The 18,621-nt window shown below is 35.1% G+C and overlaps 1 protein-coding gene across 5 annotated transcripts in view; it reads left to right on the top strand.

The window, feature by feature from the left end:
- The window catches only part of RNGTT (RNA guanylyltransferase and 5'-phosphatase), a 361,923-nt gene that overhangs the window by 199,078 nt on the left and 144,224 nt on the right, over positions 1-18,621 (top strand). For all 5 annotated transcript variants that reach the window (XR_010157739.1, XM_518633.7, XM_003311379.6 and 2 more), the window contains one exon: positions 599-699. Coding sequence is in view for 4 of the 5 variants with exons in the window: in XM_518633.7 (XP_518633.3) it covers positions 599-699 (101 nt within the window). In the remaining variant the exon portion in view is untranslated. The remainder of the gene's footprint in view (positions 1-598; positions 700-18,621) is intronic.

Genomic DNA, 18,621 nt, shown 5'->3' with positions numbered 1-18,621 from the left:
AGTATATGCACCAGGATAGATTCATCTCAAAAATCTTACGTAAAGTGTTTCTTTATTTTTTATTTTTAAAGTATTTCTTATGTAGCTAGAAAAGGTACAACTATAGTCGTAGAAAGCAGATCACTGTTGCCAGAATGCTGACGGAGGGAATTGACTGCAAATGGTAGCAAGAAATTTTTTCACATCCTTGAAATGTTCAATATCATGATTTTGGTCATGGTTACGTAACTGTATGTATTTGTCAAGATTTGTTGGTTAATTTTATTCATTATAAATTATCCCTCCATAAAGCTGAACAAGAAAAAAAAGCATTTTTAAAAATGAAGCTTCTTTTAAGTCATAGGAAGGTTGGATAGAATCACTGGTTTTATTCTTTTTCTGGACTTTCACAAACAAGGGTCTACATGTCTTTGGTAGGTAAAGAAGAAAGGTCATCAATAAGAAGGTAGATATCTAGCCTGACTTGTTGGTTGAAGATTAAAATTATGTTTAGAAAAGAAGTAATTTTGCTTAATAAAAAGTTACATTAGGTTTAATACATTGAATGTTTAATTTTTAACTTCTTAGTAACGATTGTCATCATTTTAATTGGCTTTAGAAATACAAACCTGGTCGATGTGATGATATTTTGAAATGGAAGCCTCCCAGTCTGAATTCTGTGGATTTTCGTCTAAAAATAACAAGAATGGGAGGAGAAGGGTAAGTATGCACTTTTGTACTTTTTGCATGAAATAATACTGTTTGTGTAAGGCTTCACCTTTTACAGGGTATTTCATATATACTTTACAATACTTTAAAGAAAGAAACTAAAATACTTTATTTTACAAAATATTTTACATATATACTTATACAACAATTTCGTTTTCAGAGATTACTCCTTTGACCTGTGTCAGCTAACATTTAGCAGTTTCCTGTAAAGTTTACTGATCTTTGTTTTAAAATCATTTTCATTAATATAATTATATTAATAACAACAATATAAAAGGTAATAATAATATTAAAAAATGAATTTTGGCTGGGCGTGGTGGCTCATGCCTGTAATCCTAGCACTTTGGGAGGCCAAGATAGGCAGATTGCTTCAGCTCAGGAGTTTGAGAGTAGCCTGGGCAACATGACGAAACCCCCTCTCTACCAAAAATAGAAAAATTAGTTGGGCTTGGTGGCACATACCTGTGGTCCCAGCTACTCAGGAGGCTGAGGTGGGAGGATTGTTTGAGCCTGGGAGGCAGAGGTAGCAGTGAGCTGAGACTGCACCCTGCTGCACTCCAGCCTGGGTGACAGAGTGAGACCACTTCCCCCGCCGCACACCTCCCCCCAAAGAAAAGAACTTTGTTAAATTGTAAAGTGAAAATTTTACTAAATTTTGAGATTTTACTGAAAAATAATTCTCTTATATGAATTATAGATCTAGATATAAGATATGATCATTGGTATTATAATTAAGCATATCGAAATAAGTCTTTTTTACTTTGAAGGAAATTACTTCATGTTTGCATTTGCAGAGCAAATATTTTCTATACTTTTGTAGGGTAAGTTCTTAACTGTTGACTTTCATTAAGATTTTTTATAATGTTTATTAAGTGTTAATTTTTTAATTTATTGGTTAATCTTCCTTTTATGACTTTTTTGGTTGCTGTCTTAGAATAAAAGATGCTTTAGCATGAATATTTTCAACATTTTTCCAAAGCCTTGTTTTTATTTCACTTTTGTTCTATAACTTTTTAAGTATCTTGGCTAAGTAAATACATTACAACAAAATAAGAAATCCTTAATCAAGGAAATCAGAAAGAGAAAGTAAATAAGATAATACTAGCAAAGAGTTTAAAGCTTACCAGTGCATCCTGTGAAATTTTTACTTATCAAAGGTAAAGCACAGATAGCATTTTTGCTAGCTGATGGAACAGGGGATATATGGAGTCCAGACTCCAAAAGATTAAAATATATTAAGAAACTATGCATTATCAAAGAAAGGAAACTGTGCATTGTGGTGAATCTTAAGTGAAAAGGCGGGTTTAATAAAGCATGTGGGTATTCGTTTTCAAACAACAGGGTATTTAACATTTTATTTGAGGCTGGGTGCAGTGGCTCATGCCTGTAATTCCAGCACTTTGGGAGGCCAAGGTGGGAGGATCACTTGAGGCCAGGAATTTGAGACCAGTCTGGGCAAAATAAGGAGGCCCTGTTTCTAAAACAAACAAAAATTAGCCGGGTATGGTGGTGCATGCCTGTGGTTCCAGCTACTTGGGAGGCTGAGGTGGCAGGATTGCTTGAGCCCAGAGCAAGACTCTGTCTCAAAAAAAAAAGAAAGAAAGAAAAAGAAACACACACACACACTATACCTAAATGCTTGTGGCTTAATTTACAATTGGGACTTAATGGCAAAAAGTTGTTAGAACAATTATCTGGAACCCCCAAGAATATATTGAGCTCTATATGAGTCTGATTATAATCCAAGGATAGATAAATTTGAGACTATAGGAATAGCTGGAATACACACACAGGAATGACTTTCAGGATAGTTTCAAAAATATCTTTCTCTTATCTAAACATTGGATAAATATTGATATGTTGAACATTCAAGATTAGTCTTCCTGACAAAGTGCCCAGTGTACAGATTTTCTCAGTTGCCAGTCAAATGTGGGATTGTTTATCACTAATCATGCAAGTTGGGTGTAGGTTTGATATGTTCTTCTGGAAGTGCCTTACAGAAGACCATCTCACTATTAGAAAAATTGAGGCTAAGAAACTAATTCTAGTGGGGCTACGCTGTTTTTTTTTTTTTTTTTTTTGACACAAGTGAATATAGTTCTTCGAAAAATAAGACTTCAAAGATGAAGTAAAATTTTCTTAAACTGCTTCATTACTAAATCTTCTATTTTTCTTAATGCTATATTTGTATTTGGTTAAAGAGTATAGACTCTTGGATTGTTTCATTGGGTTTTTTAAAAACAACTTACTTTTGCCTTTTACAGTCAGTTCTTAGTGGCACTTAAAGGCTTCATGAGGCTAAACATAGAATACTCATTTCTCTAGTAGTAAAAAATGTTATTTTTTCTTGCAGTTTCCTATTGTAATTAAACATAGCATGATGTAATTCAGTTTAGTAGTTTGTCATCCTAGTTTTGCCTTTATTCATAGTACGTTTTAAATATATTTTGTTCTTTTAAAATTTTACCTATTTAATGTCTTCTTCCTAAAAAATGGAATTACTTTTGAGTCTAGTGCATCTTTAAAACTCATCCAAATGTTTCTCTAAGGTGATTTTCAGATAGGAATATGCAATTTACATCAGTGTGTGTACATTATTTGTGTAATGGGAGTCAATTTTCAAAAATAGAATATTTAATATGAAATATAACATGGTAACTATTATATAAAACATATTCGGTTAGCCAGAGTAATATGCTTTTTCTAAATGTAAAGAATGTTGTGCATTATAGCAGTCTTTACTGAATAAATGAGTTTGTATCTAATGCTTAGCATTAACTCAGTATTTTAGAGAACACTGTAAGAAATATGTCTATACTAGTTCGAAAGGGGAGTAGCTATGTCTCTGAATCATTAAGCATGCACTAGTGAAGTGGGAGTAAGCTGTTAAAACACCATGAGAGAAGCTCATATCTTTGATTGTACTTCCAAATATTTCTACAAAGCCTAAAATGGAATAGAATATATTGAAGGTATAATATAAATAATAGTCTTTGAAAATGACTGCAGTAGTTTTCTAAGAAATGAAGACTTAGGCATTCTAGGTATGTTTTTGAGTTTGACTTTAATGAGGTGCTAATAGTATAGATTTCTGTTAGATTGAAATTTAATACAAATAGAAAAATCTGTTCTATGTGTTGAGTGCCCTGTTGATGGCAATTAAAATCCATACTTTGCTCTTCTTATCTCCTATTATCATTTCTGAAAATTTGAGATATATTAACATTGATTTATCATGGCCTAATATAACTTTTGTATATCTTAGCAATTTATATTGTGTTGAGTTTTATACACAATATAGATTTTCATCTGAGAGCCATTTGTTGTTTTAAAAACATGATGGCTTTATATTAACTAACTTGTGACCTAAAACCATGGTCATTGTCAAAAGCTAGAATTACAAAAGTAGTCTGTACTCTGGAAATTGCAAACTCTTGAGTACAATGTCAGTGATATATAGTGATTGGTATAAACTTATTATTTGTATAGAATAGTATTTTAGAGTGCAGGTTTTAAAGCTGGACTGCCTAGGTTATCTTCCTTACTGTCTGTGTGATTGAGCACATTACTTTTTTCTGTGTGTCAAGTTCTTCATCAATAAAATAAGTTGGCCTCATAAGACGTCTGTAAGGATTAAATAAGCTAATGTATGTAAAATGTTTAGAACAGAACCTGGTACATGGTAAACGTTTAAATATTTGCCATTATTTTTATTGTTTTAATCAAAACAAATTTAAAAGTGCATCTTCCCTTCTTGCTGCCTCTGCAGTACTATCTGTTACATGCTGCACTAAGTCCAACTTTCTGTGTGAGTCATTTCCTATTTGATTCCAATCTCTGTTAATTTTCTCTTTTAAAATGCATATATCTTTAGCTTTTTTGTGTAATTTATCATAACTGTTAAACACCTGGAGAGCAAGAGCACAGCAAAGTCAGTAACTTTTCATTATAGAGGTTTTTGTAACAAGTCTCTTAAAATAACCTTGACAGTATATATATACTGGTATATATAGCATATAGTGGTTAAGAACATAGGTTATTGGCCAAGTTTGCCCAGAACCAAATCCAAGTTCCACTACTTATTTGCTGTGTGGTCTTGTTAACTTAACCTACCTAACCTTCCTCATCTGTAAAATGTCCACAGGAATAATGTTTATTTTGTAGATTGGTTGTGCTGAAGATTTATGTATACTCAATATTTAATTGCATGGGTAAACAAAGTAAATATAAGTCTGCCTTTATAGAATTTACAAGCTAATGGGCTAAGATGAAAAAATAATAATACTTTATCAGGTTTTGTGGGGATTAAATAAATTATGCATGTAAATTCAGCATAAAACTCAATAAATAAATGTTTGCTTTAAAAAATGGTTATAATTATTAATTGAACCTCAGCAGAATGTATGGTTAAGTCATGGATTAAAAACATAACTCTGTATTATCAAGTGGAAAAAAAGTGCCCTGAATGAAGAAGCCTCACTTTGCTGTGAAAATATAAAAATTTTTGTCCTTCTAATAAAAAATATACATTCTAAAACAAGAATGAAATGTAATTTTTTTTTTTTTTTTTTGAGATGGAGTCTCACTCTGTCTCCCAGGCTGGAGTGCAGTGGTGGGATCTCAGCTCACTGCAAGCTCTGCCTCCTGGGTTCAGGCCATTCTCCTGCCTCAGCCTCCCTAGTAGCTTTGACTACAGGTGCCTGCCACCATGCCCGGCTAATTTTTTGTATTTTTAGTAGAGACGGGGTTTCACCGTGTTAGCCAGGATGGTCTTGATCTCCTGACCTGATGATCCACCTGCCTTGGCCTCCCAAAGTGCTGGGATTACAGGTGTGAGCCACCGCACCTGGCCCAAAATGTAATTTTTTACCTATCACATTGGAAATAATAACATTGTCCCTTTTGGTTAGAATGTGAGCAAATAGGTGCTCTCCTAAACTGTTTGGTAGGAACAGAAGTTGGTACAACTCTTTCAGTGGGCATTAAGGTAGTATATGTCCTGAGAAAATATGCTCCAATTTTGTGAAAGGAGAGATGTTGTTTGTCTTCTACATAGTTGTATTCTTAGTACATAGCATGGTGACTTGTTTATAGTAGGCACTCCAGAAATATTCAGTGATGGAATGTATATACAAACAAATAAGAATATGTAAAAGTATGTGTATAATAATTTTATTGAAGCATCATTATAATAGAAACTGGAAATATTCAATGTCTTTTTCACTGTAAAAGTCTTTTGTAAAATATAGTTGTATACATGTGTCTTCCTGTATGTGTTTCCAGGAAAGTTGCTAATAGTATTCTAAAAATCTCTAATAGTATCTTTTAGAAATTGGTCTAGTCTGTTGAGATACAAGATTTCCTAGAGCTTTGAGGTTGAACTCAGACCTAGCATCTACATTTGTTGTTTGATTTTACATTCACACATAGTTGTGTGATGTTAATAGACATACCAGTTTGGATTTAATTAAAAACAGAAACACAGCAAATATTTTAACAGAATGAATTTAGTTGAAGAATTGTCTGTTACGAAAGAACTGAAGAGATGAAAAAGTCTTGCAGAGGAAGCAAGCACTGCAGGAAGCGTCTACCATGCAGCGAACTGGGGTAACGAAGAAATGAGGATAGATTATTAAAATTTAGAAGATTGGAGGAGGCCTTATAGGGTTCATAAGAAGCCAGTTGCTGCCCAGCTGTCATTCTTGCCACAAGATCTTGGAGGAAGGATTCAGAGGCTCCAGACAATTGATATACTGGGTTATAAGGCCCAAGTGGCAGAGCAACTTACACTATAGCATGAACTTGCTGCAGAGCCATCTTTTGTTCTGATTTCAACTTAAAAATGGTAGCCTAACAGGTTCCTTGGTCAATGAGTTGGAGTACTGCTTCAAAATCCACAGTGATTGTTAATCTTTGTAACGTCCTTTTTAGTATCCACTGATAGTGCAAGTACAGTAACTTGTCTCTGACACCTTGGAGAAGCTATCCTGATAGGCTTCCAACCATTGGACCCCTAGAAATCTTACTTAGGCAATGGGCTCTTAATTTTTGTGGGTTTTATGTCTTCTGTCTTACATGTGTCTTAGCAAGATGTCTAAAGAACTTTATACTTCCTCTTTATCACTCTTAATAAGTACAAAATCATCAGCATTGTTGATCAGTGATTTGTTCTGTGTAGTGTCAGAGTGACCACTGTCTCTGAAAAAAGTTAAAAAGAAAGACGATAACAAGTGAGAGAGAGAAATTGGAGTCCTTACACATGGATGTTGAGATTGTAAGTTGGTGCAGCCAGTGTGGCAAACAGTTACATAGTTCCTCAAAATGTTTAAGATAGACTTACCACATGACTCAGCAATTCCACTCTCAAGTATATACCCAAGAGAAATGAAAACATATGCCCACACAAAACTTGTACGTAAATCTTCTTATCAGCATTATTCATAATAGCCAAAGGGTGGAAACAACCCCAAATATTTATCAACTGACACATGGATAAATACGCAAACAAAATAACTCTTCCACCAGGCACAGTGCCTCACTCCTGTAGTCCCAGCACTTTGAGATGTCTGAGGTGGGCATATTGCTTGAGTCCAGGAGTTTGAGACCAGCCTGGGCAACCTGGTGAAACCCCATTTCTAACAAGAAATACAAAAAAAAAAGCTGGCCATGATGGCACATGCCTGTAGTCCCAGCTACTTGGAGGCTAAGGTGGGAGGAACACCTGAGCCTGGGGAGGTTGGGGCTACAGTGAGCTGTGGTGGGGCCACTGCACTCCAGCCTGAGTGACAGAGTGAGACACTTCCTTAAAAAAAAGGAAAAAGAAAATACCTTTCATTTAGACGACTGTAGTGGTTCCTCTTAAGCAAAGAGACTCTGGATATTATGCCAGCTGGATTTCAATTCAAGCTCTGCCACTCTTTACTCAAGTTATCTCTCTGTTGCTTGTGTTTCTGTAACTTCATTATGTGGATAATAGTGCCTACCTCGTGTGGGACTTTAATGACATAATACATGTAAGTCCTTTAAACTACTGCATGTTACATAATAAATACTAAATATATATTTACTATTTTTTAAAAAGACCACTGTCTCTGTAGATTCTACTGTGGCAGAGAGCAGAAAAGCAGTATGCTGTGGCTGCAAGATACACTATTGGTCATTCTAGGCAAAGGCAGATGTCTTCTGATAGTACCACAGATTGGTACAGAGAAAAAAGTATTTGCCAACTTGTATATAAGATTTTAGAGGCTACGTTGATTTGTTTCGTTAAAGACAGCACATCTGAAATGGCAGCTGCACTTGGTTTAACAACATGATTAAATTTATGATAATCAAAAATCATTCTAAATCTTTGATGGTGGTACTAATTTTTGTATTTCCCTTGGAGATATGTTACTGCTTTTGGTTTATTTCCCTGGTAGGGAAGGCTGGTTGAAGGGGCTTTTATTTGGCCTTTCCTAGCATAATGACCCTTATTCCGTGGGTCAGACAGCCAATGTGGAAATTCATTTTCCAAGTATTTCTCTTCCAGTTATACATCCAGTAACTGGAAAATAACCACAGGTTGTATTTGTGGACATACCGTCCCACTTAGATTTAAACTTGAGCCAGTAATCCATTTATCACCTGATTACCCTAAGCTCTCCATTTAACTTACGGACTGCAGTGGCATTTTGGGTTCCTGGCAATTCGTGTCTGTTTAAAGTAAGTGTCTGGTAATCCCCTAGTGGTCTGGGTGTTCTTTCTTTTGGATTATAATTTTTTTATTAGATTTTTCTTTTGAAAGAAAGAACATCCGTACCACTAGGGGATTACCAGACACTTACTTTAAACAGACAGGACCACTAGGGGATTACCCATAGGGGATTACCAGAACAATCACTTTAGCAAATGCTGCTCATCCTTTGAAAAACAGTTGGAAGATTTACAGCAAGGGTCAGCACATTTTTTCTGTGAAAGGCCAGATAGTCAATATTTTAGGGTTTGTTGCCTATGTATCTCAACTACTCAAGTCTACCATTGTGGTGCTAAATCAAAGCTAGACAATATGTGTATGAGTGAGCATGACTGTGTCACAGTGAAACTTTATTTACAAAAACAGGTGTGAGGCCAGATGTGGCCTGTAGACTATAGTTTGCCAACTGTGGATTTACAGTACTGTACATGGTTGTAGTAGTATTGCAATGCCTTCTTTAAGGGGATCTGGCCTCCCACTTTTATTGGGAGGCTTAGGTATTTTTGTTGTTGTTTGTTTGTTTTGAGATAGAGTTTTACTCTGTTGCCCAGGCTGGAGTGCAGTGGTGCAATCTCAGCTCACTGTACCGCCCACCTCCTGGGTTCAAGCGATTCTCCTGCTTCAGCCTCCAGAGTAGCTGGGATTACAGGTGCCTGCCACCATGCTGGGCTGATTTTTTATAATTTTAGTAGGGGTGGGGTTTCACAGTGTTGGCCAGGCTGTTCGCAAACTCCTGACCTCAAGTGATCCACCTGCCTCGGCCTCCCAAAGTGCTGGGATTACAGGTGTGAGCCAACATGCCTGGCCAGAAGGTTCTGGTTTGTTAACCAGGTAAGGTCTGCACATTTAAAATTGAGAAATGCTAGCTTCCTAGCAAGCAGAATGGAATATATAGAATTGACTGCATGGTCTCCTTTACTTCCTATCAGAAAAGTCTTTTTACTCTGCTGACTAGAGTGTGTGTGTGTGTGTGTGTGTGTGTGTGTGTGTATTTCTTTTGCTTCAATTCATTAAAAAAAAAAAAAATAGAATGAGCTGGGTTTGGAAGCTGAGGCAGGAGGATTGCTTGAGCCCTAGGAGTTTGAATCCAGCCTGTGCAATACAGCAAGATCTCATCTCCGGGAAAAAAAAAAAAAAATTCGTTTTCTCATGCTTATTTGAATTAGTGTTACTCTTTTTGAGAAGGAAATTATGGTGGTAAAATATTTTTCTGAATGTTGAAGAACTGTTCTTATATAAGGAAGGATTAAGTATGGGGGAAAAAGTCTTACTACTTTGCTGAGCAGCATTTTTCTGTTTTCTACCCTCTGCCTCTTTCTCAAAATGAAATGTTTAATTCTTTCATTTATATTTTATTTAAAAATTATTTTAAAGAAATAGACATAAAACACTAATGTAATCACTATTATTATAGTATGCTTAATGATTAAGCTATTTGGTGTGTAGCTGGTTGTATTTTTTTATGTATAATATAGCTATTTTTATTATTTAGCAAATGACCCATAGTAACTGCTTTCTTATTTGAAAATATTCTCATCACCCAAACATATTTTAAGACAAATGCTTCGTTGGCTTTCAGTCTTTGAATGGTTACTACTGAACATTCTTGATTATATTTTACTTCCAGTGTGCCTAGGAGAGGCAAGGAGGAGCTGTGACTGAACTCTTTTCAGTTCCTTTGCCTGGTTATCTCTTGGGTATTAGTAACTCTTGTTTCCTCTGTTATTTCATCCTTCCTGCCTTCAGCAGAAAATCTTTCCCAGGCCGCTTACCAAAAACCAACATCATAATCAAAGTGTCTACAAGTAACTAGTAGGAGAAAAGGAGCATGTGGCTTTAAAACATCTACTTATGACCTCATTGGAATCAAATTACTTATTTTTACTTGTTAATTTACTAAATAGAAGTATATATCACCTTTGTTTTATAATTTGGTTCTTTGGAATTTAATTTTCATATTCATTTTAACACTATTCTTTACATTAGAACCTTTTGCTTATGTGATTTTTCTCAATTAATATATGTTTTCCTTAATTGCAATTTCTCTAAGTTACCTTTTATGTTATAAAAAGCTTGTTACCTGGTGGATATTATATAGATTAAATATTAGTTAAATTCCTACTTTGAATCACATTGAAGGTGGTGGGGGAAAATGAAGTAACTTAGGAACATAGGATTTGAATGCAGACCCTCATGAGAGATGAGATGGGAAGAACTGCAAACAAATCTTGAACTCCTTTTTTATTAGGTTTGTTTTTTGCTGTAATTATGGTTGTGAAACGCTAGACTACTTTAGAAGTGTTGTAGGATTCAGCAAATGGGTACTGATGTTGGGAGTCAGGGTTCTCAGTGAGGAAGGAGAAAGATACAAATATGAAATGGAGGAAGGCAGTGAAGAACTCTGTGAGATGGATTAGAATTTTTAAAATATTTGAATATATATGTTCACATGTATGTGCATGTATATGAATATATATACATGATTGTGTTTGTGTATGTAATATGTGATACACATAAACTCATTTCCTAGCTCTGTCCACTGACAGGACCTATAAGCAGAGGCACCCTGGTAATAATAAGCATATCCAGCACGAAGATTTTGGTGTCTAACACCATTCCTCACCAAAAAGAACCAGAGATCTTCAGAGAAATGTATTATTCTAGAGCTGGGTAGGGAGGATGCAGGATAGGCATAGAATACCTTCTTATGCCAGAAAGTAAGAAAGTACATCCCCAACCCAACAAAAACAATGTATGTCAAAAGGATGCAGGAGCCAACTTGAAGGTGCTCCCACTGGCCAGATCTGGGATATAGTGTGGACACCAGAAGGACAGTAATGAATTATGAACTTCGCTAAAAATAGGAATCTATGAGTCCATACTGCCATACTGGCAATAAATGAGCAGAAGAGATGGTTTAGCTTTTAGCAGAATGCTGATTGGTAAATGTTCTGAGTCCTGGATTTGGAAATTTATTTTGCCACCACCATAGTAAAGATCAGCTCTAGTAAGAATAATCAATGGAGTTAATGGGTGAAGCACACCAACATGGCACATGTATACATATGTAACAAACCTGCACATTGTGCACATGTACCCCAGAACTTAAAGTATAATAAAAAAAAATAAATAAAATACAGCAAAAATAAATAAATAAATAAAAAAGAATAATCAATGGATGCTAAGTCTGGGAGGGAAATTTTTATAAGATATTTTCATGGTTGTAAATGTCTTTCTGTGGATTGCTTATAACTTGCAAGGGCAAAATAATAGACTAGAGAGTTGAGAAATTGGACAACCCCTTACTAGCTTATCAGAGTTAACATCAGCAGTGAGCATAAAATGAACATTATGTACTAGTTCAGTACTATACCTAGCATTCTGACTATGGGTATCTAGCTCTAATCTGATAATGAGGAAGCATTAAACAAATCCCAAATGTGGAACATTCTGTGTTTTTTAAAGGGTCTCTGTATTATTCAAATATGTCAGTTTCATCAAACAAAATCTGAGGAATTTTTACTTAAAATATACATAATTTCAGATGGTCAAAAACTACCTGGAGCAATAGACACCTTTCGACGAAAGTATAATAGCTCTGAAGCTTGCCTTGTGTACTTGACTATCCCCTTCTTGGTTGAGCGTTAGTTCATTTATTCCTTTCTGTGTACCGGGCACTGGAGTGTATTCAGTGATTATTTTCTAAATTGAATTTCTGAATTACAATGATCACAGCAGTTATAAAATTAATTTTGGTAATTTCTTTCAAAAATTGTAATTATTAAGGAACAATTCACAAACACTTTTGCCAAACATTAATCACTTAAGGGCTTTTTGTTTTTCTCTCTCTTACGAGGAGGGAGCATTGACCTTTTAAAATGAAGCAATATAGAGACAAAGACTATCAAATAAGTAAAAACAATCTGAGATAACTGAATTTGAAGCACAGTAAGAAAAAACAGATATGAAATCATTTAAAAATAGTTTTGAAATCTTTTAAATCACTTAAATAACCATGTGTCTGATGTATGGTATACTGAAACTTAAGATAATGCTTATATGACAGATGAAGATTGCCTAAGACTGTTACTTAAACATGTAACAATAGGAGTAAAAGTTGCTTTTTGGAATCTGAGGTTGGAAAATTTCAAAGAGTTTAGAATTAACTTTCAAAAAATTTAGCTACATGGTTGGCCTGTCAAAACTTATAGTGTGACTTCAAATCTTATAGTGTGACTTCAAAGTATGTCTTTGTCTTTTCAACCAAATGTATTTTGTTATGTTTTGTTATTTGTTCCTACTTTCATTGAATTTAATCAGAAAATTTAGTCTGTAAAATCTTTTGAAAACATTTTGTTAATCTTGTCTATAACATCATATGTTGTCTTTTCTGGATATTTCTTAGACATAACAACAGTGAAATTATTTTTACTATTTAAAGAATACAACATTTTCTCTTTGATTATGCAATTAAGTATTAAAGTTTATATTAGTAAATTCCTTTACTCTCTTTACTAGCTCTACCCCATATAAGAGATACTTGAAGCCTTACATTATAATTAAGTTCGCTTTGCATATTTAATACCTTTGTATTTAGATACTAGGTTTGATTTCTCCAGATATACAATTGATATTTCTGTCACCCAAATCATGCTTTTTGTTATTAAATCATGTACTTCTTTTTATTGCTTTTAATCCTAAATTCGTCCTAGCTTGATAGTAATACTACCTGTCCTGCTTGCTTTTCCTTGAATTTGTTGTGGATCTTTTCTCCCATTCATGTATCTCCATCCTTTTTGTTTCACTGTGGTAGGTCACTGCCAAAACTATCCTGCTGAGATCCTCTGGTTTTCGGACATAGCAAATACATGATCACATATCCTCAGGGACCAGTAACTGATATACATTTATAGTGTATCAGTGTGTAGTTACATGTTTGATGACTAGTCCTTTTGTGAAATTAGTTGGTAATGTAGCAGTGTGGCATAGTGGATGTTAGTTGTTAAAACTGAAAAGTGGTTCATTAAAGACAATTTTTTTTGTGTGACAAAATTGTGTAATTTTTTTAGGGTTTTAGTCTGAGGATACAAGAGTCATAAAAAGCTAATAACCTTCACTCTCCCAACCTGTCCATCCAGCGTTTTCCTTGACCTTCACTCTGGAGAGTTTCCCCCACGTTGCTAGCACTTAGCTCCAAGTGAACAAACTAGAGTAAACCCCAAAGCCATGTTTTTTGAGTTTTCCTGATTTGATGCTGTCTTGTTAAAACCTGGAGGTTATCTATTAAGAATGTAATTATAAAGCATAATTTGTATGTAGTCAATATAGTCATTATTTTCAAGCATCAAACTCAATCCTTCATTGGAAAAATTCTTTTACTTTCTAAGTGTGTACTTGAAAATATAGTTGGTTTTATTTAACTCAGTCTGTAGCCTCTTATTTTTAACACAAGAATTTAGTCCATTCAACATTTGTATGCTGAAGTATGTCACTTTATTCCTTCTACTTTGTTTATTAATTTTACCTCTTTTTTGTTTGCTTGAGATGGAGTCTCACTCTGTCACCCAGGCTGGCATGCAGTGGCATGATCTTGGCTCACTGCAACCTCCGCCGCCCTGGTTCAAGTGATTCTCCTGCCTCAGTCTCCTGAGTAGCTGGGATTACAGGCGCGCACTGCCACGCCTGGCTGATTTTTGTATTTTTAGTAGAGATGGGGTTTCACCGTGTTGGCCAGGCTGGTCTTGAACTCCTGATCTTGTGTTCCCCCTGCCTCGGCCTCCCAAAGTGCTGGGATTACAGACATGAGCCACCAAGCCCGGCCTAATTTTACCTCTTTAACTTTCCTTTTAAAAGAATTGTTTCTGTGTGATAATTGGTATTAATTGCATTTTCCTCTTTGTTAACCTGAACTGTCTATTAACTTTTCATTATATTATTGGTTACCTTTCCTTTCCTTATATTCATAATCAGATATATTTCTCTGTTATTACTTGAAAATAAAGTACCAACTCTCCCCCACCAAGATGTTCTTTTTTTTTTTTTTTTTTTTTTTTTGAGACGGAGTCTCACTCTGTTGGCCAGGCTGGAGTGCAGTGGTGTAATCTTGGCTCACTGCACCCTCTGCCTCCCAGGTTCAAGCAGTTCTCTGCCTCAGCCTCCTAAGTAGCTGAGATTACAGGCGCCCGCCACCATGCCTGGCTAATTTTTGCATTTTTAGTAGAGATGGGGTTTCACCATCTTGTTCAGGCTCGTCTTGAGCTTCTGACCTCGTGATGCACCTGCCTTGGCCTCCCAAAGTCCTGGGATTACAGGTGTGATCCACTATGCCCAGCCTCACGATGTTCTTTTCATCCTCCCGTCATCATATAGAAATTTTAGAATACTTTCTAATACCTTACCTTTCTTCTTACTTTAGAAGTCTTTGGCATGCTTTTATTCTCACCACCCATTCCCCCTAGCTTTTATTGGAAAATTTTACTGGAACATTTTCCCCAACCCAATCCCTACAGGTATTACTGAAAAAACTTAGTAGTTTTTTTTGTCGTTGTTGTTTGTTTGTTTTATGAATTTCTCTTACAGACATGAATGTCACTTTTATTTCAAGAATTTTTTTGTTTGGATCTTGTTTTGTTTGGATCTAAATTGTTTGGATCTAAATTTAAATTGGGTTCAATTTAAATTTAATGGCATTTATATACTGCAAGATTTGTCACCTACCACTTTTTCCTTTTCTTCATTTTCTCTTTTTTGTTCACATTCATTTGTTCTTTGGAGTAATTTTCTCAGATGGGAATATATAGATTTTTAATCTGAATTTTTTGCCTAACTGCTAACATCTTTCTTTTTCCAGACAGGTAAATCATGTCTTACCTGGATATAGAATTCTTGGGGTGCAGTTCTTTTCTCCTTCTAATTGCCTTTTGGCTCCTTTACACGTTTCTGCTGAGACCAGCTTGGTCATGGAGACCCCAACCCAGTGGCGCTAGAGAAATTAAAGACACACACAGAAATATAGAGTGTGGAGTGGGGAAATCAGGGGTCTCATAACCTTCAGAGCTGAGAGCCTCGAACAGAGATTTACCCATATATTTATTGACAGCAAGCCAGTGATGAGCATTGTTTCTATAGATTATAGATTAACTAAAAATATTCCTTATGGGAAACAAAGGGATGGGCCAAAATAAAGGGATGGGTCTGGCTAGTTATCTGCAGCAGGAACATGTCCTTAAGGCACAGATCACTAATGCTATTGTTTGTGGTTTAAGAACGCCTTTAAGTGGTTTTCCTCCCTGGGTAGGCCAGGTGTTCCTTGACCTCATTCCAGTAAACCCACAGCCTTCAGCGGGGGCATCATGGCCATCACAAACATGTCACAGTGCTGCAGACATTTTGTTTATGGCCAGTTTAGGGGCCAGTTTATGGCCAGATTTGGGTGCCTGTTCCCAACAAGTTACTTTATTCCCATTTTTCCTTATTGGCTCACTGGGGCTCAAATCTGGTTTTTGGAGTGCTCTAAGTGGTGGCAGTCTACACAAGAAGGAAAAATATGTGTTCTTTATCTTGGTGGATTATAACTGGAGAAATGTTCCCTACATCCTCTACTCTGTAAAGTGTTTCATCTTAGGCCTCAAGTATGTTCAGCCCATAGGAAGGTCAGGCACATGACCTGGGGCCAATGTTGACCTGATCTCTAGGGTTTTTAGATTTCAGTGGCCTGTACTCTTCTCAGGATTTGCTAATTTTCCAATCTTTGTCTTTAGGGTCTTCTCAATCATTTCCCCTGCTAGGAAGCTCTCGAATTTCATACCTCACTTTACTCAGTAGACACTTGGATTCACAGGCTGATATTTTGGAGTTGGGTATGAGGAGAAGTCAGACATGTTTAGATTTATCATCTTCCTAGGATCCTTAACAGTTTATTTTTAATTTCCAAGTAGTCTTTGTCTTCTCTTTTTTGACTTTATTGTTTCTTTTCTTATTTTATAAATTATGACAAGAATGTTCTGAACAATTCCCTTCTAGGGAGGAGATGGGCAGAATAAAGATTTTCTTTATGGTCTAATGCCACATGTTCTATTTTAACTTCTATTTGTAATCATCCTTACATTTGTCAAAGGCGTTTTTAACCCGTACTTTCTAAATATCTGAATCTAGAGTGAAACCCTGTCCCTAGTAAGAAGCTCAGACTATTCAGCTACTCCTCTGCTTCTGCTGCTCTTTGTCAGTATAATCTATGATTTTAGATAAAATCATGTATATTGTGTTTTTATTTTCTTTCAAAAAGTTTTCTTGCATTTATATTTTAATTATATAATTCTATTTTTAACAATTATTTAAATCATTACAATTTAAATGGTTCCATTTTGGGTGGATTAATATTTAACAATTATTTAAACTTTTCTGTATTTTAATTGGAATTGGTATTGACAGTCATTTCATACCCAGCTTTATTCCTTTTTCAGAACTTTTCTGTCAGTTCAAGTAGTTTTATATAATTTTTTTTTTTTTTTTGAGACGGGAGTCTCACTCTGTTGCCTAGGCTAGAGTGCAGTGGTGTGAACACAGCTCACTGCAGCCTCAACCTCCCAGGCTCCAGCAGTCCTCCTGCCTTTGGGCTCCTGAGTAGCTGGGACTACAGGCGCATGCCACCACACATGGCTAATTTTTAAATTTTTGTAGAGATAGGGTCTCACTGTGTTGCCTAGGCTGTTCTCAACTCCTAGGCTCAAGCAGTCCTCCTGCCTCAACCTCCCAAAGTGCTAGGTGTGAGCCACTGTGCCTGGCCTTAGATTATGTTGATAAGGAGTATGTTTATTATTTTTTCATAACCATTATTTCTTCTTATGTCTTCCTAAACAGGAATGTTTCCATTATGGTGTAATTTGCAAAAATATATAATTACCTTAATTTTAGGGGGAAATAAAAGATAACATTACAGCAGCTTTCACTGATTTGTTTTTTTAAAAGTTAATTTGAAATATTAATTATATTTATATTTATTTTTACAAGAAGCTTTTTCTCCAAAGAGTATATAAAGACATTTTTTGCTTTTAGAATCTTGATAATATCTGTAGGATCATCAGAAACGTTTAGATTATGAAACCTTTTTTTATTTTTTAAAATTTTTGTGGGTACATAGTAGGTGTATATATTTATGAGGTACATGAGATGTTTTGATACAGGCATGCAATATGAAATAAGTACATCATGGAGAATGGGGTGTCCATCCCCTCAAGCATTCCTTTGGTTTACAGATAATCCAGTTACATTCTTTAAGTTATTTTAAAATGTACAATTAAGTTTAGATGGTGAAATCTTGAAATGTGGAGAATTCCCACTTCTAAAAACATATTTGTCTTCCTAAGTTTGTATTGTATATATATTCAAAAAGAGTATTTTTCATGACATTGCTTTAGTCTACTACAAGAAGAATTGTTTATAGTAAAAATATTACTAAGCCTTGGTAAAATGAAGCAGTTATATTGTAGTCTGGTGGCTTATATTTGATATAATTGTAGGTGGAATTTTTTAAATTAGCAATTTGTTATAGTTTGCTATTAAGATTTAGCCTAAAGTATTTATGAAATTCCTATATTTTTATTGCTAGACACTCCAAGTTCAAATACTTGTTTATATCCTCAGGATAAAGAAGGAAAGATTTGAGCTTTTTAGCCACTGTACATTTCTTAATTAAAACCAGTGAGGAATAAATTAAATAGCTCTGATTATTAAAATAATTGTGAAATAATTAGTAATAGAATTATATTTCTTTAACTTGCACAGTCTGTTTTGAACCAAGTCATTTAATTTGGTTTAAAGAGTTAATTATGATGAGAGGATATTTAATATCCTCTAGCATATGACAGCTTCAAAATATAAATATGGTAATTTATTATAAAATGAAGAAAGCTAGGGCACATCATTGTTAATGCAAGTCCTTTTATCTCTGGAAAATGGAACTCATATTAAGCTTTGACTCTCAAGGGAGAGAATATGGGGGGAGGGTATGGAAGAGGTTACTCTATTCTTTGTGTACATCAGAAAACTATCTTAGCAAACTAGACTTCCAAGTTTGGAATGATGGGATTATAGGAACAATTATGACAAAAGATTTTTGCAGAGCTACATACATATAGTGGTGGAGCTAGTGGTTGATTTTGATTTTATTATATTGGCAC

The sequence above is a fragment of the Pan troglodytes genome, chromosome 5 (genome assembly GCF_028858775.2).
Source record: "Pan troglodytes isolate AG18354 chromosome 5, NHGRI_mPanTro3-v2.0_pri, whole genome shotgun sequence".
Lineage (NCBI taxonomy): Eukaryota > Metazoa > Chordata > Mammalia > Primates > Hominidae > Pan > Pan troglodytes.
The sequence above is the reverse complement of the archived record's forward strand: the minus strand, read 5'-3'. Positions and strand labels throughout refer to the sequence as shown.